This window comes from Arvicola amphibius, chromosome 1, assembly GCF_903992535.2.
Source record: "Arvicola amphibius chromosome 1, mArvAmp1.2, whole genome shotgun sequence".
Classification (NCBI taxonomy): domain Eukaryota; kingdom Metazoa; phylum Chordata; class Mammalia; order Rodentia; family Cricetidae; genus Arvicola; species Arvicola amphibius.
Window position 1 is genome coordinate 85097039 of NC_052047.1, and position 22211 is coordinate 85119249.

The 22211-nt window shown below is 44.5% G+C and overlaps 2 protein-coding genes and 1 pseudogene across 5 annotated transcripts in view; 2 read left to right on the top strand and 1 right to left on the bottom strand.

The window, feature by feature from the left end:
- Commd1 (copper metabolism domain containing 1) overlaps window positions 1–22211 on the bottom strand; it is a 116837-nt gene that overhangs the window by 94006 nt on the left and 620 nt on the right. The gene's annotated exons all lie outside the window — the stretch shown is intronic.
- LOC119818984 lies at window positions 5470–6316 on the top strand (annotated as a pseudogene).
- On the top strand, window positions 13724–15569 carry LOC119823805 (U2 small nuclear ribonucleoprotein auxiliary factor 35 kDa subunit-related protein 1). The gene has a single exon (XM_038343864.1). It carries the CDS (start codon window positions 13932–13934, stop codon window positions 15213–15215), a length of 1284 nt encoding a protein of 427 aa, XP_038199792.1. The 5' UTR covers window positions 13724–13931; the 3' UTR covers window positions 15216–15569.

The window sequence follows — 22211 nt, forward strand, 5'->3', positions numbered from 1 at the left end:
CTACTGTAATAAATATACAAGTGGCACATTGATAGTGGAAAAGGCTGCCAAAAAATAGTCTAGCCGGGCACAGTGGTGTACCTCTTTAACACCAGCATTCACAGGCAAAGGCTGGCACATCTCTGTGAGTTCTCGGACGGCCGAGGCTGTATAATGAGACCCTGTCTAAAAAGAAGAAGTCTACTTACTCTTTTTAAAAAGTAACAGCAATGTGCTTCTGTGATCTTATCAGGAGAGAGAAAGACAGTCCATCATTTTGCATACCAAGAAACACTGGACACAAAAAATTTTAGTCTTATTTTTGAAATGAGCAAGGCACAGTTGTCTCCCTAGATCTGACCTCTGTAGCAGAGCCAAAATAAATAGGACAAACCAGTACCAAAGTGTAAGCATGTCCAGTGTCTGTACTGTTTGCTTATTCTTTTTACAAAGAACAATGTCGCTTCAGAATGGCTCCAGCCTTCAGCATGAGAGCATCCAACACATTCTGATTATCTGACTCTGAAAAATGTCAAACTTGTTCGCAGAAGACTCACAGCTGGAAGTAGTGACACACTGCTGTGAGGATAGCACTCAGACAGCCTGTGCTACACAGCAAGCTCCAGGCTGGCTAAGCCACACCGATAGACCCAACCTCAAAAAAATGGGCCAATCAGTTTATAATTGAAAAACTAAACAGTAAGCATAAATAATGGCTAATTTCCTCTTCAAATCTGTACTGCTGAAACAACCTACTATCACGGAGGAAAAGGGACTCGAACGTATTACAAATGCATATGCACGCCCTTCTCACATTCAGTTCTTATCTGGAAGGGTTTGGAGGAGGGGCTGTGAGAGGTAGTTAGTATTAGAGGCTGTGCGGTCAGGAGCTTCCCGGTGCTGTGAGAACCCTTGTAATACACCAGGCAGCTCGTTTTCTCTACTGCATGCACACAGGATCACACAGCAAGATGGAGGCTACCTGCAAACGAAAAGAAGCCTTAGACTAGAACCTACCTTACCAGCCTCCCTTTAGACACATGAGAAGTAAGTTCTACTGTTTAAGCCAAACAGTCCATAGGATCCTCTTACAACAGCTGGAGTAGACTCAGACACGGTAGAAACTAAAAGCAATTATTACAGCCTCCCTCAATTAGACACAGACCTAAACTGACTACTCAGTCCGTGACTTCCACATATTCGCCATCTGTTCTAAGTGAATTTGGTAGAAAAGAGTATAAACTCACAGCAGGACAGGAAGAAGCACAAAGACAGCAGACTACAAGAAGGAAACCGTGTGGGGGGCGATGGGTCAGCCTTTGGCCTTCTGTGCTGCACCTGCAGCTCTGTGCTACCCACTGCATCCAGTGTCCATCCTCTTACCCACCAGGGCCCCAGTAAATGGCCAACTTTGAGACCTGGGGGCCACTGCTATTCTTTTTAATTTTACTGTTACTATCAGTGTGAGGGTAGGGCATACACACCACGGCGGACATTTGGAGGTCAGAAGACAACTCTTGGGACTTGGTTCTCTCCTTCCACCTCAGTGAGAAGACGCTCTGTCCCTGCTCTGCTGGACACTCCAGGGCAGCTGGGGCGGGCTTCCGGGACACTCGCCTCCACCTCCCATCTTGCTGCAGGAGCCCTGGTATGACGTGTGCACACCACCACATTTCCTGACTTTCTTCCATGGCTTCTGGGGGTGGAAGTACTTTTCCCTGCGGAGCTATCTCAGTAGTTCCAGTTTTGATATTTTTTTAAGTCATTACAGGGAACTGGAGAGATGGCTCAGTGGTTAAGAGTGCTCACTGCTCTCGTAGGAGACCAGAGTTCAGTTCCCAGCATCATATCAGACAGTGCACAACTTCTGTTATCCCAGCTCTAAGAACTCTGACAGCCTGAGGCTCCTATGAGCACCTGCACATACATGGCACATACAGACTCTCTTACACACTCACACACACCAGATATAAATAAATCAATCTTTTTAAGTCACTATGTGCCAGGATTGATAGTGGACTCAATCCCAGCACTCGGGAGGCAGAGGCAGGAGGATCTCTGTGAGTTTGAAGCCACACTGGTCTACAGGGTGAGTTCCAGAGACCTTCTCTCAAAACAATCAGACAAAAATCTGCTGCCAGGGGGCTGGAGATTTGGCTCAGAGGTTAAGAGCATTGCCTGCTCTACCAAAAGTCCAGAGTTCAATTCCCAGCAACCACATGGTGGCTCATAACCATCTGTAATGGGGTCTGGTGCCCTCTTCTGGCCTGCAGGCATACCCACAGACAGAATATTGTATACATAATTAATAAGTAAATATTCAAAAAAATCTGCCACCACCAACAAAAGCCATTACAGTGTAAGATTGTGATCTTCAGGGGCCGGGCGGTGGTGGCGCACGCCTTTAATCCCAGCACTCGGGAGGCAGAGGCAGGCGGATCTCTGAGTTCGAAGCCAGCCTGGTCTACAAGAGCTAGTTCCAGGACAGGCTCTAGAAACTACAGGGAAACCCTGTCTCGAAAAACCAAAGATTGTGATCTTCAAAATACTTCTGACTTTAAAAATCAGAGGGGGCATGAAAATGAGCTTCCCGAGACCGAGGAGGCTGAGGCAGACACCCGACACTGGAATCTGTTCCTTTCCCAGACACCAAATCTGTTACAGCTGGAGAATTACTGAAGAAGACGTTCTTGTAGCAAAAGGTAAGCTTTACATGTATGTAATGCTGCTCGAAAGGGGCCAGACTAGGTCCCACTGCATCCTCTGCCACTTGTCACCATTTCTCCTAAGACAAAAGTTTTTATAGTTGGCTAAGAAAGCTGGGAATTAAATCTAAGCTTATTTAATGATGAAGTAAGTAGGTCAGCCTGTCTCCTAGCAGTAAGTAAACCCATCTGAAATGCCATGGATCTACATTCAAAACATTCATGGTTCACATTACTCAAAAAAGTCTCTCTCTCCTTTTTGTTTTGTTTTTGTTTTTGTCCAGACAGACCTTCTCTGTATAACAGCCCTGGCTGTCCTGGAACTTGCTCTCTAGACCAGGTTGGCCTCGAACTCATGGAGATCCTCAAAAAGTCTCATGAGTGTCCTCAGATGCCATTGGTAGAGTGTCCTCGGTAATCAGATGCTATGGTAGAATGTCCTCCGTAACCAGATACCATTGGTAGAATGTCCTCATTAATCAGATGCCATTGGTAGAGTGTCCTCGGTAATCAGATGCCATTGGTAGAATGTCCTCAGTAATCAGATGCATTGGTAGAATGTCCTCGGTAATCAGCTGCCATTGGTAGAGTGTCCTCAGTAATCAGATGCCATTGGAAGAGTGTCCTCGGTAATCAGATCCCTTTTAGCAATTCCTATCTTACTTGTTTTATGACCTTGATGTCCCTGAGCTCGTTACACTATTCCATCTTAAGTATTAATGCTGTTCCCCATGCAGGTATTTTGTCAAAATTTCGTCGTCAGGAACCAATAAGCCAGCTCAGCAAGTAAAAGAACTTGCTACCCATGACTGATGACCTGACCAGAACCTATATAAAGGTAAAGGAGAGAACCTATGCCAGAAAGTTCTCCTCTGGCCTCTGTTGCAGGGCATTTGATCACACTGTGAACCCCGAGATTGCATTATTTACTGGAAAAACCTGTGGTGTGGCTCAGTCCTAGCACACACCTCTAATCAAGCTTTCTGCTTGATTACTATAAAGAGGATTAAATAAAATCAACCTTATGTCAAGAGGCGGCACAAGCAACCAATGACAGGAAACAACCATAGAGAGTAAGAGGAAGTCAGGAGGGCAGAGAGACACACACACAGGAAGGAGAAGGGGGGAGGGATATCTGGTTGGATATGGGAAAACAAAGGAGAAAGGCCTCTTTCTGGGAGTAAGGCGGTGAAGAAGCGGTCGGGTGCTTTCCCTGCCTCTCTGAGTTAGCAGGTTTTCACCCCAGAATCTGGCACCCAAGTCTTTATTGATAAAAACAGAATGATAGAGACCTCATTAAAACAAAAGACCTCTACTCAGCTACCATGGCACACAAGTGTCCCAACGTTTCATCTTCAAGGACAGAGAGAGAGTGGGTAAAATGCTTGCTACACAGGTGTAAAAACAGGTTCAAACCCACAGCACTCAAGTAGCGTGTGGGGAGATGGAAGGAAAGGCAGGAGAAGCCTTGGAAGCACGCAGGAGTGAGACCCTGTCTCAAACAAGGTAGAAGACTGGACCAACACTTGAGGCTGTCCTCTACCCTCCATGTATGTGCTATGTTATCACACATACATGCAAACACATGTAATATACACACAAAAAAGATAAAAATTTAAAAATTTAGGGCCATTAAAATGGTTCTGTGTGTAAAGCCATGTACACCCCAAAAAGGTTTTTTTTTTTTTTTGGATTTTTGAGACAGGGTTTCTCTGTGTAGCCCTGGCTGGCCTGGAACTCGCTCTGTAGACCAGGTTGGCCTTAAATTCACAGAAGTCCACCTACCTCTACCTCTCAAATGCTGGGATTAAAGGCGTGCACCACCACTGCCTGGCCTCAAAAAGATAATTATAAGAATTGCTTTATATTTTGTGTATGTACACGCATGCACATGTGGAGGTCAGAGAATAACTTGCAGGAATTGGTTCTCTCCTACACTTTGTGGGTCTGTGGATCAAACTCAGACAAGCACTGTATTACCTACTGAACATCTCATTAGTCCAAAAGTCCAACCTAAATGTTGCTATAATCTACGACTCACTTGTTAGGCTTTTTATTTTGCTTTCAATTCTTACCATTTGCATACACGTCATGTCTTCTAGTACACTATGGACTCTCTGCTAAATACCCAGTACCATACTGGTCTTTATATACCCCTAACATATACTATTATAGTCTACATATGAAATACACCAACAATAGGCCTTTTTTCCCAGGTGTTGGCACTATTAAGAAGGGAAAGGGTGCTAGAAAGATGGCTGGGTAGTTAAGAACATGTACTGCTCTTCAGAGAACCTGAGTTCAGTTCCCAAACCACACCAGACAGCTGACAAGCACTGTAGCTCCAGTTCCAGGGTGACCCAGTGCTTCTAGCATTTATGGGCACCTGCACACATGTGCACATACCCATACACACAGAGACACACATATACATACAATTAAGCATAAAATAAATTATTTTGAAAGAGAATAAATCCTAAGGACACTAATCTCATCAAATATTTCATGAGATCATAGTTAAATGGGCTACTGAGACATGAGAAAGGCTGCTGTTCTTTCAGAGGACCTGCATTCAGTTCCCACCACAGACATGGAATTGTCTGTATTCCCAGGTCCAGGGGATCTAACACCTTCAAACAGACAGACATGCAGGCAAAACACCAATGCACATAAAATAAAATAAATTTCAAAAGACATGAGACAGGGTTAGAGAAAGTAGCTCACTTGAGCCATGCCTTTTCAAAGTGTATCTTGTCCTCTCTCTCAGCCCCTAGTCCAACACAAGATGAGCTATGATGCTATACTGTATGTTCCCACCACTGTGACATTCCGTCTTGTATCAAATCTTGAAAGCAACCAAGAACTGAAAACTCTGAAACCCGATGCCCAAACAAACCCTCTTTCCTTGTTTGTCTCTGGTATTTCATCTCAGAGATGCAGAGAGTCTTTCTCCACTCCACCAGCCAGCTCCCAATTCACTACATAGAGACTTATTAATTATGAAAGTTTGGCCGATAGCTTGGGCTTGTTTCTAACTAGTTCTTATAACTTAACGCATTTCTATTAATCTGTGTGCTGCCCGAGGCTTGTTTACCTCATCTACATACTGTCCACTTTGCTTTCCTGCTTCCTTCATGTCTCCTCCAGTCTCCGTCCTTTATCCCAGCATCCTCTGTGCCTAGAAATCCTGCCTAGCTAAGGGCCACTCAGCTTTTCAATAGCCAATCAGAGTAACACTTCTTCACAGTATACAAAAAGATTATCCGGAGCCAGAAGCAGCCGCCGGGATGGATCCGGCGTCACAAGACCACCATCTTCACGGACGCCAAGGAGTCGAGTACCATGTTAGAGCTGAAGCGCACCGTTGAGGGGCATCCTCAAGCGGCCGCCAGATGAGCAGCGGCTGTACAAGGATGACCAGCTCCTTGAGGAGGGAAAAACTCTGGGCGAGTGTGGCTTCACTAGCCAGACAGCACGGCCACAGTCCCCGGCCACAGTAGGCCTGGCCTTTCGAGCAGATGATGCCTTTTGAAGCACTGCGCATTGAGCCCTTCTCCAGCCCTCCAGAGCTTCCAGATGTGATGAAGCCACAGCATTCCCGAGGCAGTGCCAATAAACAAGCTGTGCAGTGAGGGCAGGTGCAGTGAGGGCCCACCCCGCCCCCCTAAAGACCCATTCCCTCAATAAAGATGATTTGGCTGTCCAAAAAAAAAGATTATCCCACAACACCATGACAAGGATTTGACTAACACACTTAGCACAATATTTTTTTTTATACAAGAATGAATTAAAGCCGGGTGGTGGTGGCGCACGCCTTTAATCCCAGCACTCGGGAGGCAGAGGCAGGCGGATCTCTGAGAGTTCGAGACCAGCCTGGTCTACAAGAGCTAGTTCCAGGACAGGCTCTAAAGCTGCAGAGAAACCCTGTCTCGAAAAACCAAGAAAAAAAAAAAAAAAAAAAAAAGAATGAATTAAATACCCCATACTTCGTTTTGTCACGCGGTTAAAAGGGACACTCCAGTTCTGAGCCATACACCATTAGGTTTATGAATGACTAACCAAACAGAATGTTGAAGGAACTTTGCACTTAATAATGAAAAGGTGGTGGCTTCTGTCTTCCACTCCGCTAGTCAGACCAGCTTTCCCATCTCAACATTCCGAGTATCTAAAAGAACAGCCTAGGGGCTAGAGAGATGGCTCAGTTAAGAGCACTGGTTGCTCTTCCAGAGGACCCTAGTTCAATTCCCAGCACCCACATGGTGGCTCACACCTGTCTGTAACTCCAGTTCCAGGGTATCAAACACCCTCACACAGGCATACATGCAGGCAAAACACCAATGAACACAAAATAAAGCTTTAACAAAAGAACAGCTTAATACATGCTTCAGCAGGTTCCCAAGGCTAGATATCTTGAAATTGCTCTTCCACATTACCTAAGTCTAATTACAGAACATTACATTAGGATTATATTAAATTACAGTGTTATTCAACAAAATGATTTATAATTTTAGTCATTCTAAAACTAATTCACAGTTAACCTAGACATCATGAAAAATAAAGTCAACTGTAATTCAATGAATTTGATTCTAACTTTCTTCTCCAAATGTGTCTGTCCTCAGCTGATCTCTCCTAAAGGAGACACTGTATTTCTGGCCAGCAGTTAAGGTGATTTATTTTTGTTTTGTTGCTTGAATCAGGTCTCATGCAGTGCAAGCTGGCCCTGAATTAGCTACACAGCTGAGGGTAACTCTGAACTCCTGGTCCTGGGCCTCCATCTCCCAACTGTTAGAATTACAGCTGTGGGTAACCATATTTGATATAACATAGTTTTTTTTAAATTCACATTTAATTTTGCTTGTGCATGTGCTGTGGAACAATCTTTGTACACTGTAAATATGTATTGCTCTCATTGTTAATAAAAAGCTGATTGGCTGGTAGCCAGGCAGGCAGTATAGGCAGGACAACCTAACTAAGGATGCTGGGATAAAGAAGGGAAGAGTTAGAAGAGTCACCAGGAAAGACAGAGAGAGCAAGACATGCTGGAGGATAGGTAAAGCCACAAGTCATGTGGCAATGTATAGATTAACAGAATTGGGTTGATTTAAGTTGTAAGAGCTAATTAGTAATAAGCCTGAGCTATCCAGCAAACAGTTGTAATTAATATAAGCTTCAGTGTGTTTATTTGGGAGCTGTGGGTGGGGCAGAAACTTGTGCATACATGCATGTGCACACATGTAGAGGTCAGAGGACAATGTACAGGAAGGGTTCTACAGATTAATTCAGGTCAGCAGGCTTTGTAGTAAACGCCTTTACTTGCTTTGCTTGACACTGTTCTTTGAAACAGGGTTTCATGTAAGCCAGGATGGCCTTGAGCTCCACCTGCTACTCCTCCCAAGTACTGTGATGCTGGAATTACAGTGTGAGCCACTGTGCAAGCTCTAAGCTCCAAACAAGCATCTTTGCTAACTAGGACATGTAAAGGAAGGAAAGTCTCCGACAATCATTACTAAATAAGAAAGAGATGCTTCCTTCCCCCTTCACTTTTAAAAGTACTACAGTACTTTCAACAGTACTTCTAGACTTCGAGAGAGAATATTTGATTTGTGTGTATAAACTAAAGAACATGAATTAGTGTTTGTGTCTTCTTGTGTTTATTTCATTTTATGTGTATGTGTGTACTGAGTATACTGGCTGAATTAAAAAGACCATTAAAGAACTAGGAGAAGCTGGGTCTACTGGTTCATGTCTTCTAGAGGCTGAGGCAGGAGGACTACAATTTCAAACTAGCTTGGGCTACATAGAGAGACTTGTCTCAAAATGACTTCTCCTCCTCTTCTTCTTCCTCCTCCTCCTAATAATAACAATAATAAAAACTGCCAAGCAATGGTGACATATGCCTTTAATTTCAGCACTTGGGAGGCAGAGGCAAGTGGATCTCTGAGTTCAAGTCCAGCCTGGTCTACAGACTGAGTCCAGGACAGCCAGAGCTGTTTGTTACACAGAGAAACCCTGTGTGTATGGGGGGGATGGTACAACACATAATGGGACTAAGACAAACTCCGACTTTTTACAATAGTAATTCAGAGACAAGCAGGACAGGCACTGGAGGTGTTTGTAGACCTGGGGATAGTGCAGAAGCTTCAATACTACAAAAACACAATGAGGAAGGCCTCAAAAGTTTGACAAAGATAGGAAAGTACAAAATCTGGGAACTCTGAGGGTAGAGCTCAGTAGTAGAGCATGTACCTCACATGCAGGAGGCCCTGGGGTTAGAGCCCAGCATCGGGGGAAAACAAGGAAATCTCTCTTTAGGGAGAATATATAAATTTATCTAATTACCTTCTTTGCAGCTGCTAAGAAAACTACATTATAAAAACAATTCAAAAGAAACAGACCTGAGGGGGCTGGAGAGATGGCTCAGAGGTTAAGAGCATTGCCTGCTCTTCCAAAGGTCCTGAGTTCAATTCCCAGCAACCACATGGTGGCTCACAGCCATCTGTAATGGGGTCTGGCGCCCTCTTCTGGCCGTCAGGCATACACACAGACAGAATATTGTATACATAATAAATAAATATTTAAAAAAAAAAAAAGAAACAGACCTGAGGGCACAGGTACCATGTGACAGTCTGCTCATCATGAAGCACAGAGCCACCATCAGCTGTACACAAACCATTCTATGAACAGACAAAAATGGTTTTATGCTTAATAAAAGAAATATGAGAAAACAACAGCTCAAATTTGAGCATACAAAATAGAGTCAGACATGGCAGCGTGGCTGAAACCCATCAACCCTAAAGCTGAGGCTCATCTGTGAGATTGATTGATTTTGTGTGTGTGTGTGTGTGTGTGTATGTGTGTGTGTGTGTGTGTGTGTGTGTGAGAGAGAGAGAGAGAGAGAGAGAGAGAGAGAGAGAGAGAGAGAGAGAGAGCGAGCAAGGGAAAGGCCAGCTTGGGACACATAACAAAATCCTGTCTTGAAAAATATAAGGTCGGGGGCTGGAGAGGTGGTTCAGAGGTTAAGAGCACTTACTGCTCTTTCAGAGGTCCTGAGTTCAATTCCCAGCAACCACATGGTGGCTCACAACCATCTGTACTGAGATCTGGTGTCCTCTTCTGGCTTGCAAGGACACATTCAGGCAGAACACTATTCATAATAAATAAACAAATATTTTAAAAAAAGAAAAGAAAAGAAAAGAAAAATATAAGGTCGGCCAGGCGGTGGTGGTGCATGCCTTTACTCCAAGCACTTGGGATGCAGAAGCAGGCGGATCTCTTTGAGTTCGAGTCCAGCCTGGTCTACAAGAGATAGTTCCAGGACAGGCTCCAAAGCCACAGAGAAACCCTGTCTCGAAAAACCGAGAGAGAGAGAGAGAGAGAGAGAGAGAGAGAGAGAGAGAGAGAGAGAGAGAGAGAGAGAGATAAGGTCTTCCACTCGTAACAGGCAAAAACAGGATGCCTATTAACAGTAGAACTGCTAACACACAACACACTCAGGTATATTCAAACTAAGATCTTAGCAGGCTCTGGGCATTTTTTCTATAAAAAGGCCAGACATGAATTTTTAGACTTTGCCATCCAGTCTCTGTTCTAAGTGCCCAATTCTGCCCTTAGAGGGCAAAATTACGGCAATGTACCACACTGACATCTGTTATTCACATCATTTGCATGGGTTGCTACAGAGTTTTTAAACATAAAAATATAGAAAAGCATCTCTCCAACCCTGTGGTTGACTTTAAGAGATCTAAAAGGATTATTAAAGAATTGGAGGGATGGTTCAGTGGTTAAGAGAACTTACTCTTCTAGAGGTCATGAGCTCGATTTCTGCACCCATGTGGTGGCTCACATCCATCTGTGACTTCAGTTCTAGATCTGATGCCCTCTCCTGGCTTCTAAGGGCACGTATGTGGCACATATACATACAGTCAGACAAAAAATTCAAACATGTTGCCGGGAGTGATGGTGTAGGCCTTTAATCCCAGCAGAGGCAGAGGCAGAAGGTTCTCTGTGAGTTTGAGGCCAGCCTGGTCTACAGAGGGAGTTGAGTTCCAGGACAGCCAGAGCTAAACAGAGAAATGCTGTCTTGCAAAACCAGGGTGGGGGGAAACTATAGAAAATATGAAATATAGTCAAGCAAGAAAGGAAGGGAGAGTGGGAGGAGAGAGAAGAAGAGAGGGAGAGAGAAGGAGAGAGGGAGAGAGAAGGAAGAAAGAGAAAAGAGAAAGGAAGAAAGAAAGAGAGACAGAGAGACAGAGAGAGACAAAGGGGGGGGGGAGATTGTGCATACCAAGGGTTGGAAAGAAGCCTCTTTCAACCAGGCCCCATATTGTCAAGCAAGCCCTCCTCTGGACTGCCCATCAGACTGGAGTGCAAGCCTCTAGAACATGGACCTCACTGATGTGGTCTGGGAATGGCCCCGTAGGCTCACAAATTTCAATACTTGGTCATCAGGGGATGGCACTATCTGAAAGAATTGGGAGGTATGACCATTTCAGAGGAAGTGAGTCCCTGGAGTGGGCTTTGGGGTTTTACAAAAAGTCAATTCCAAGCCCAAAGCCATCCTCTTCCTGCTGCCTACGATCCCGATGTAGAACTCTGTTATGTCTCCAAAATTCCTTGGATTTTATTGTTGTCATTTTGGTGATGGTATTTTTTTTCCTGTTCCAGAAAAAGTATCAGAGAGTCCGGAGTGTAGTCAAGGATGACCTGATCTCCCAATCCCCCGCTTCCACCGCCCAGTCCTGGGACTACAGACATGTACAGACACTATGCCTGGCTATACAAAATTTCCTGTAAATTTTTTAAATGAAAGAATTACTTGGAACAATTGCTTTCTAGTTTTTAGATGTTTATTTCACGTGAATGAATGTGTGCCTCTGTGTATGTATGTGCACCATTTGGTGAATGCCAGAAGGATGCTGTTCCCCTAAAACTTTGGTTCCAGATGGTTGTGAGCCACCATCTGAGTGCTGGGAATCAAACCTGGATCTTCCTGAAGAGCAACAAGAGTTTTTTTTTTTCATTGTTTTGTTTAGTTTTGCTTTTTGTTTTTCAAGATAGGGTTTCTCTGTGTAGCCATGGCTGTCCTGGAGCTCACTCTGTAGACCAGGCTGGCCTCGAACTCACAGAGATCCACCTGTCTCAGCCTCTCGAGAGCTGGAATTAAAGCCATGTGCTGACACCACTGCACTTCCCACTTTAAAAAATTCTACAATATTAATTTATTAATCTGTATGTGGGCATGTACTTGTCACTCAAGTGCTTGTGAAGCCATGCATCACCACCACCCCGCTCAAAATAAGAGCTCTCAACCAATGAGCCATCTCTACAGTACCACTGAAACAAAATTTATTTTAAAAATCATTTCTGACTTCAAAATACAAAGCCAAATGTTCAGATTTCTTTTTGTACACAAAATACTTAATGTTGAATAGCGAGCAAAAGCATTTTTCCAACTAGAACATTCCAGAAAAAGAAAACATTTAAGCATTATGTGTCTGGAGTCCTGCAGCATATTAGCACACCAATACCCCACTGCCCCCTACAGTAGAAAAATGAAACTACAGCTTATAGCTAAAACCTAAAAGTGTGCCCTCTTCTATTTATAAACCCATATTTAGATCAGGACGTTGAGTCATGCCGACCCTCAAAGACAGGTGCAAGCAAACATTGCAAGTTCAAGGCCTGCCTGGACTACCCAGTGAGTCCCAGGACATCTTGCTGTAAAGAATGAAACCCACGGATGGTGGTGGCACACACCTTTAATCCCAGCACTGGGGAGGCAGAGAGGGCAGCCTGGTCTACAAAGGGAGCTCTAGGACAGACAGAGCTGTTACACTGAGAAACACTGCCTCAATTAAATAAATAAACAAAAATAAATTTTAAAAAATTTAAAAAGAGACCCTATCTCAAATACTTTTTATAAGGGATTTTTTTTTAAGATTTATTTATTTACTATGTACACAGTGTTCAGCCTCCATGCCAGCAGGCCAGAAGAGGGTGCCAGATCTCATTACAGATGGTTGTGAGCCACCATGTGGTTGCTGGGAATTGAACCCAGGACCTCTGGAAGAGCAGTCAGTGCTCTTAACCTCTGAGCCATCGCTCCAGCCCTATCTCAAATAATTAACTCGCACACTTTATCGATGTTTTGTTATATTATCCAAACCATACAGCAAGAGTAAAGTCTACTGTAACAGGGGCCCAGACCTTAGCACAACTGACTCCATGATGGAAGTGCCATTCACGCTGTAAACCCAACATGTAGACAGCACTGCCTGCCAAAAATGAAAACAAATAACTAATCCTTCCAAGTTCTTAGTTATGGGAAAGTCTCCAAATGTACTAACCTTGTTTTTTGGTTTCTGTAGAGTGGCTTCTGGCTGTTTTTGTCAACTAACGTATGTCAATCCAGGATATGGCTTTTGTGCTTTTGGGGACACCGTTAGGAATTCAGAATGTGAACCTTAGTGATTGGCAGTCTGCATAGTAAAATACAAATTTTCCTATACTACAAGAACCTATCTTCTTGTTTCCAACACAGTGGCAGGCAGATCTCTGTGAGTTTGAGGACAGCGTAGTCTACAGAACCAGAACGAATGCCAAGACAGCCAGAGCTACACGGAGAAACTGTCATAAAAATTTAAACCCATGTCCGAGCAGTCTTCTCTGGTGACTATCCCAAAACACAACATTACACATGAAATACAAACTGTTTTGCAAATAATAAAACGTATTCGATGCTACAAAAAAAAAAAAAAAATTCTAGAAAGGAACCGGGAACCGGGCTGGAGAGAGGACTAAGTTGCTAAAGCCCTTGCAAAACAAACATGAGACCTTCATTTCTATCAGCACACCCACATAAAGGAGTCCAGGAGGGTGGGCTGTGGCACCCAGGCCCGGGGGCGGGGCGGAGACTCAAAAAGCCGGAAGTGGCTCCGCGGGCAAACACAGGGAAGCGTGCCGCAGGGCTGCGCATTCCTAGCCACAAGCCGGCCTTTGACACCCTTCACGCATGCGCACACACCTACTGGTGCACTGCGCTCACGGCTGTGACTCAGACAGCTCAATCCTCTATTCTGGTGAGGAAAAAAAAATCAGTTGAGCCTGACAGTGCCAGCTTGTATTCGCTGTTCAGAAAGGCAGCTTTAAAAAGCAGAACAATTTAGCACTGGGTGTGATTTTTCAATCCATAGAGCGGGAAAGATAATTATCGCGAGATCTGGGAAGGGAGCTGCGCTCTGTGGTAAGATGGCAGCCCAAGTGACAGTGTTTCCTGAAAAACTTGGCCATAAAAAATACAGGGCTGCCCTTAAGAAGGAGAAACGCAAGAAACGTAGGCAGAATATGGCTCGACTGAGAGACCTTGCAGTCCCCCCGGAGGAGGACGATGATGTTTCTGCTGATGAACAACTTACAGAGAGACTGGAGATGGAACGACAAAAATTACATGAAGAGTGGCTGCTTAGGGAGGAGAAGGCACAAGAAGAATTCAGAATAAAGAAGGAAAAGGAAGAAGCTGCTAGAAAACAGAGGGAAGAACAGGAGAGACAGATAAAGTTGGAATGGGAAGAAAAACAGAAAAAACAGAGAGAAGAGGAGGAGCAGAAGCTACAAAAAAAGAGAGAAAGAGAGGAAGCGGTGCAAAAAATGCTGGACCAGGCTGAAAATGATGGCACTTGGCAGAACCCAGAACCACCCAAGGAATTAAGACTGGAGAAATACCGAGCGAGTTGTCCCTTCTACAGTAAAACGGGGGCGTGCCGATTCGGTAACAGGTGTTCACGGAAGCACGACTTCCCCACGTCAAGTCCCACCCTCATGGTGAAGAGCATGTTTACGACGTTCGGAATGGAGCAGTGCAGAAGGGATGACTACGACTCCGACGCCAGCCTGGAGTACAGCGAGGAGGAGACCTACCAGCAGTTTCTGGACTTCTACTATGATGTGCTGCCCGAGTTCAAGAACGTGGGCAAAGTGATTCAGTTCAAGGTGAGCTGCAACTTGGAACCTCATCTGCGGGGCAATGTGTATGTTCAGTACCAGTCTGAAGAAGAATGCCAAGCAGCCCTCTCCCTCTTTAATGGAAGATGGTACGCAGGAAGACAGCTCCAGTGTGAATTCTGCCCAGTGACCCGGTGGAAAATTGCAATTTGTGGTTTATTTGAAATGCAAAAGTGTCCAAAAGGAAAACACTGCAACTTTCTCCATGTGTTCAGAAACCCCAACAATGAATTTCGAGAAGCTAACAGAGACCTCTACCTGTCTCCAGCTGGGGCTGGCCTCTCTGGTAAGACCTCCTCAGACAGGAGGGAGAGGAAGGACCACCATGAGGAATACTACAGCAAGTCAAGGGTCTCCCACTCTAGCCCACGCTGCTCCGCCAAGAGAAGCAGGGAGTCGGAGAGGAAGAGTACTCACAGGAGGAAGAAATCTCACAAACAGGAAGCAAAGGGTCATGAGAGGCACAGTTCGAGAAGAGGAAGAGAAGAGGACAACAGTCCAGGCCCACAAAGCCAGAGCCACAGGTCCTGAGCCAGGCTAAGACAGCATCACTTGGGCCCAAAAATCTGAGACCGACCAGTCAACCCCGGTATCCTTCAGACACTCCAAGACACTCAAAACAAAACATTATGAAGGAAAGGCATGGTGACTCAATCTAATTCCCAGCCAAGTTATAAAGTCTTGTGGCTTTAACAGAGACAGAACCAGGTATTATTTTAGTCTTTTGATGTTGTAATTCATGTCATTAATGTTATTTTCCGTACAGTTTAAACTAGCTTTTATATGTTGAGTTTTTGTTATTGAAGTTATTTTCCATACAGTTTCATGTGTTGTTTTCTTGTGATAACTATGATTATATTAAACTGTGATATTTTATTATACTTACTAATTTATTAACATTTTTATATCCTGTGAATATGAACAAAATTTCCAAATATAAATTACACCTATATTTTACTAAGAAAGAGCACATAGGAGTACAGAAACCCCATGTGTTTTTGTAGACAGGCTCTCCCACTGTAGCCCTGGCTGGGCTGAAACTTGCTAAGTAGACTAGACTGGCCTTGAACTCACAGCAATCTGCCTGCCTACTTGTCAGCTGCTGGGGTCACAGGAATGTACCACCACCACAACCTAATGGTAATTTTTTTTTTTAATTTTTTGAAACAGGGTTTTTCTGTGTAGATTTGGCTGTCCTGGAACTCACTTTGTAGACCAGGCTGTCCTTGAACTCACAGAGATCTGCCTGCCTCTGCCTTCCAAGTGCTAGGATGAAAGGCCTACACCTTTTTCCTTAGTTTTTTTTGAAGGGTGTGTGTGTGTGTGTGTGTGTGTGTGTGTGTGTGTGCATGTGTGTGTCTGTGTGCACTCACATGAGTGCTTTAACCTCTGAGCCATCTTTCCAGCTCATAATGATGTTATTTTTTTAATCAAAGATCTCAAGTCTTAAGAACAAATTAGTGAAATTTTTAGTTATCTACCAAATAACCAACTTCTAAACATAATTTACACATGTCATTTCCAGATAGTGACATTGTGAATTTAAGAATAGATGTTTAAGGTAAGGCTTAGCATCTTTATGTAAATGTTCAGATGTTAAATACTTTAGGCTTTTAATATCAAATATTGTCACCAGGTGGTGGTGGCACATACCTTTTATCCCAGCACTTGGGAGGCAGAGATAGGCGAATGGATCTCAGTGAGTTCGAAGCCTGGTCTACCAAGCGAGTTCTAGGACAGACAGGACTGTTACAGAGAGAAACCCTGTCTGGAAAAAAAAAAATTATCTGTCACAGCCACTGTTATTATGTTGGCAACAGATGTTACAAATAAGCAAATGAATGAGCCTGTTATGTTATAGCAAAACTTTATTTATCAAAACCAGAACAATGGGGATGTAACTGAGCTGCAGAGCACTTGCCTAGCATGTTCCTGGCAGTGGCCATGGGTTTAATAACCCATAGTACTACCAAACAAAGCTATCAGAACAGTGAGGGTGGGCATGAGGTGAGGAGCGGAATGGGAGCATCAGATTAGTCCTACAGCCATAATTTGCCACCCCTGACTTAGTATTATATTTTCTGTTCTCCCCACACAGATATTTCGCATTGCCCAATCAAGCTCATGAGTCTCCTGTCTGAGCTTCCCGTAGTTAGGGCTGCGGGCACATACCACTGTGCCCAACTCTGTTACCTTTTCAATGCAGCTGGCACATTCAAGCACTACCCATTCAAATGTCCTACAGATGTCTACCAAGTGCCTATCACATGCCAGAAATCAGTATTAAATAAAGTATATATTAAAGTTCTGCCTTCTTTACAAATGTACAAGGTAGTAAGCATATTATAACAACTCACATGGTATTACTGATTCTTCATACCAAATTATAAACGTAAGCTGGGAAAGTTGACAGTGTGCTGTTACTTTGGTCCGCATCTTTAATCCCAGCACACTCTGTGAATCCAAGGCCAGTGTGAGCTACATAGTGACACCCTGTTTCAAAAAAACCAACAGACACTGGCTGGAGAGATGGCTCAGTGGTCAAGAGCACCAGCTACACATACCATGACTACTTTATTAATTTCACAATTCCTTGGGTACTACGCAGAAGTCAAAACTATAGTGGTGGGGCCAGCAAGCACTGGGTAAATGTGCAGGCTGCCAAGCCTGAAGATGGGAGTTTGAGCCCTGGACCTACGTGGTGGAAGGACAGAACTGACCCCTAGAAGTTGTCTTCTGACCGCCACATGTGCACCATAGCACACGTGTACACACACAAACACACTCACCATTGTGTGAATGAATGGGCTGCTTTATATATCCATAAGCAGATGAAATGTTTGCTCTTTGTGATTGACAGGTAAAGCTAGAGTGCTGATGTCCTAAACAAGGACATCATTCTACACAGCGAAGAGCATGCAGTACAAATGTCAGGAAAATCGTAGGTAACATCTGGAAACATGTGAAAGTGAGGAATCCGAACCATGGTACACAACACACTGCCAGGTAGTTGGTAATAAGAAAACTGTTAGCTGGAGTCGGGCTTGGTTTTAGCTCAGCATTACCAGCTTACCTAGCAAGTGTAAGATCCTGGGTTCAAGCCTCAGCACATCAAACAAGGAGACTACGAATGAGTTCCCACTAGGAATTCCACGTCTCCTCATGTTCTGTCCTCTGTGTCTCCTTTCGCCATTTCTATGCAGAAAATGATTTTCTAGGTAAAGACATGACATCTACTACCATCTGTATGTTAAGTGTATGGCCTGCTTCAGAGCAGGAATGACAGCAGAGTTAAAGGAGTGAGTGCTTCACCTTTTCTTGCCTAATCCACCAAATAGTCCTTACTCTGTACACTCACATTATGACCAGGTTGGACCATTCCCATTTGTGCGTGCGTGTGTGTGCATGTGTGAGAGAGATATGTGTGCGTACACATTCACATATGTGACTACGGAAGTGTGTGTGCCACAGTATCCACACAGAAATTATCTTACTTTGAGATGGGTTTCTCTGTTGTCTTTCCACTCTCTGTGCCAGGCTAATGGCCCTAAGCTTCCGAGATTTTCTGTATCCACTCCCTTCTCAAAATGTAGAAGTTTACACTACATGACCAGTTTTTAAGACTTTTTAAAAAAAAGATTTGATGTGTATGAGTAATTTGCCTACATGTATGTCTGAGCACCTCAGGTGTATGGTGCCCAAGGAAGCCAGAAGAGGGTGTTGGATTCTCTGGAAGTGGAATTACAGCTAGTTGTGAGCCATCATTTGGGTGCTGGGACCCAAACCCAGACCCTCTGCAAGAACAAATGCTCTTAACTGCTGAACCACCTATCCAGCCCCTACACGTCCAGTTTTTCTGTGGGTTTAGGGATTAGAACCCAGGGCCTCACACTTGTGCAGCAATCACTTTCACCTACCAAGCTATCCCCAGCCTACTTATCATCCCTTGAACGTGGTCTACATTTTTCCTACCGCACATCTGCTCTTAACTTTGACTATCCCATAATGCTGACACTTATCTAAGTCAAAAAAATCACTATGTTCAAAAGCAGCAAAATAGCATCCTAAGAAGCCACCTGCCAGAGGCTAGAGAGGGGAGGGGGCACACCTTTAATCCCAGCACTCAGAAGGCAGAAACAGGCAGATCCCTGTGACTTCAGGACCCAGCACTCAGAAGGCAGAAACAGGCAGATCCCTGTGACTTCAGGACCAGCCCGGACTATACAATGAGACCCTGTCTTAAAAGGGGCGTTAGGGAGGACTGGAATCTGGCAGGGCAGCAGGGGGCTTACTGTGATTACACAGCGTGCATCTCACCCATGACTCGGCCTGTGAGAAAGACACTGCAGCCATGGGAAACATCAGGAAATGTGAAAGACATCCATAAAAGACTGGCTGCACCACAACAAGGGAGCGGACCTTCAGCCCCACTCTCTGCTCCTCCTCCTGAAGGGGTCACCATCCTACCTGCCCCGTCTCCTGGGTCCTCCTCACTCTGGTATAATGCAAGCACCCAGTGGGCTTGCCTCCTCCTGCCATGATGCCTGTGGACCCTGTTCCTATGATGAGGCCACACGTGGGAAACCACATGCCCTTGAGGCCCAGGCCTCCTAAGACTGAAATGGCGGTCCTGCCTCTATAAATTCTCAGAACGAGACTGAGCTGAGACTGTCTCCTCCCGTCTTATATTCCTCTCCAGTGCTAGGATTAAAGGCGTGCACTCTACTGCTTGGCTTCTATGGTGAACTAGTGTGGCAAATGGGATTAAAAGTGTGTGCCACCACTGCCTGGTCTGTATGGCTGACCAGTGTTTGACTGTTTTACTCTCTGGTCTTCAGGAAAACTTTATTAAAATACAAATGAAATATCACTACATTTAAACTCAAACGTAGAACGAATAATAAAAGCCAGAGACTGATATTGGGGTTCAACCTGAAGATCAGAAAAGCAAAGCAGTCAACCACTGGCTGGCACCTGAACAGAGATCCAAGGACAGAGGATTCTGGACACTCTTAAAGACTGGAGGAAAGTTCACTCTCAGGGTAAGGGGACTCCAGGATTGTCAGGGCTGCGGGGAATTTAAACTCCCCATTTCAGGAGCAACAAAATGTACAGTTGCTAAAATGCTTGTCAAAACAAAAAGCAGAGGAAAAGCTAGGTGCTAGCACACTCCAGAATCAACGTGGCTGTAGCTCTCTGGGGATTCTCCCAGCATTATTTATAATAACAAATTAAATTGTAACAAAATTTTAATAGTGTGGTTTTAGGCGGTTAAAACACCTTGTTTCCTCATCTGTGTGCATATGGAGGCAAGAGGCTCTCTGCTTGTGTACATAGGTGTGTATGTGCACACGCGCATACTCACAGGCTAAAACATACAAAGGCCAGGAACAGTTTGCTACAATTCTCTTTCTACCATGTGGGTTTCATAAACTGAATTTAGACTGTCAGGCTTAACAAGCGCTGACACCTGCATTCTCTCTCCCTGGCCCTCTGCCTTGTTTGCTAATTCTGGCACGGGGTCTCTCACTCACTCACGGGGTCTCTCACTCATTGGCTAGGCCAGCTGATCAGTGAGGCCTGAGCATCTGCCTTTTTCCACCTCACAAGTGCTGGGTTACAAACATGCCTGGCTTTTCCTGGGTGCTCAGGTCCCAACTCAGACCTTCCCACTCACACAGCAAGCATTTTACATGACAAGCCGTCTCCCTCGTCCAACCACTTCACTTGTTTAACACGTACTTAGTTTTAATTTTATGTGTACAAGTGTTTTGCCTGCATGTAAGTGAGTGCCTGGTGCCCATGAAGACCAGAAGAGGGTGCTGGACCTCCTAGAATTGGAGTGACAGACTGTATGTATTAAACTGCCACATGGGTGCTAGGAACCAAACTCTACAAGAGCAGCAGGTGCTGTTAACCACTAAGGCTCCTTCTCTCCAGCGCCCCTCCACTGTTTGTTAAGGCAGGGTCTTTCACTTTACCGGTGTAAACAGACTAGGTTAGAATGGCTAGCCAGGAAGCCCCAGAGATCCTCCTGTCTCTGATTCCCCAGGGTCTGGATTACAGGCCCCTGGCATTTACGTGGGTTCTAGGGACAGACGCGGGTCCTCACCCTTGCATGGAAGCCCTTTGCCAACTGAGTCATCTTCTCAGCCCCATGTTCTAATCTTCCAAACGGGTGGGTGTTAAAAAAACAAAACAAAACATTACTTTTAGTTTTTCTTTTCTTTTCTTTACACTTTGACACTAGAAGCATTCCTAAGACTAAATCTGGGTCTAAATCAGACTAAATATGGTCATTCGCCACATGTGATCACTTTCACCATTTGAAATGTGGCTAGTTACAGCTAAAAATGTTTTAAATGTAAAATACACATATTTTAAACACTTGGTGAAAACAATACACTGTATAGTGGTTGTATAAATGAAATACTTTAAATATACTAGTCAGATAATTAAAACATCTTACTAAAAAAAAAAAAAAAAATCTCAGGGACCAGCTGGCCAGATAGCTCAATCAGAACCTAGTTTTGATCTCCAGCACCCACGAAAAGGCTGGGCATGGCCCCCTACTTCTGTAACCCAAGCACTGACAGGGCAAAGACAAGCAGATCTCTGGAGTTCCAGGTTCAGTGAGTGCCCGTGTCTGGAAAGATAGGTGGAGCGTGACAGTGCAGGGCACCAGAACTGACCCCTAGCCTTCCCCTCCCTCCCTCCCTCCCTCTCTCTCTCTTCTCTCTCTCTCTCTCTCTCACACACACACACACACAAATGCACATCACGGCAGGCTGTGGTGGCAGATGCTTGTAATTCTAGCGCTTAGAAAGTGGAAGCAGTTTTTAATGATAATAATAATAATAATAATAAATAAATAAAATGGTAAAAAAAAAAAGAAAGTGGAAGCAGGAGAATCAGGAACTCAAGGTCATCTCAGCTATATATACAGTGAGCTCAAGGCCTGTGTGGACTACAAGAGGTCCTATGTCAAAACCCAGCAGAGGTTAGAGACGTGGATCAGCATAACGAGCACTTAATGCTCTGGCAGAGGACCTGGGTTCCCAGCACCCACATGGTGGCCTACAACTATTCCAAGTGATCTGGCACCCTCTTCTGGCCTCCACAAGCATGTATGCAGTGCACTTACATACGTGCAGGCACCACACTCATACACATAGAACAAAAATCTTTTTAAATTAATTTCATTTGTTATGTTTCCCTCTGATAGTTTTTAGACAGTCTGATGTATAACGTCGTTCATTTGGTAAATACACTCTTCACCATAAAGTAGATTCTCTAATGGTGTTTACTCCAGCTAATTTAACCTTATCTCACTAACCACCTCATTACCACAATGCAGGAAAGCTGGCAAGCGCTCTCTCACTCTCTCTTCAAACAAGGGTCTCACTACGTAGCCATGGCTGGCTTGGCTGGCCTGGAACTTGCTCTGTAGACCAGGCTGGTCTCGAACTCACACAGCTCTCTGCCAGCCTCGGCCTCCCCAGTGCAGAGATTAAGGGCGTGCAGTAC

Excerpts from the sequence above, each read along its gene's own strand:
- LOC119823805 (XM_038343864.1), top strand. The coding sequence starts at position 13,932 with ATGGCAGCCCAAGTGACAGTGTTTCCTGAAAAACTTGGCCATAAAAAA.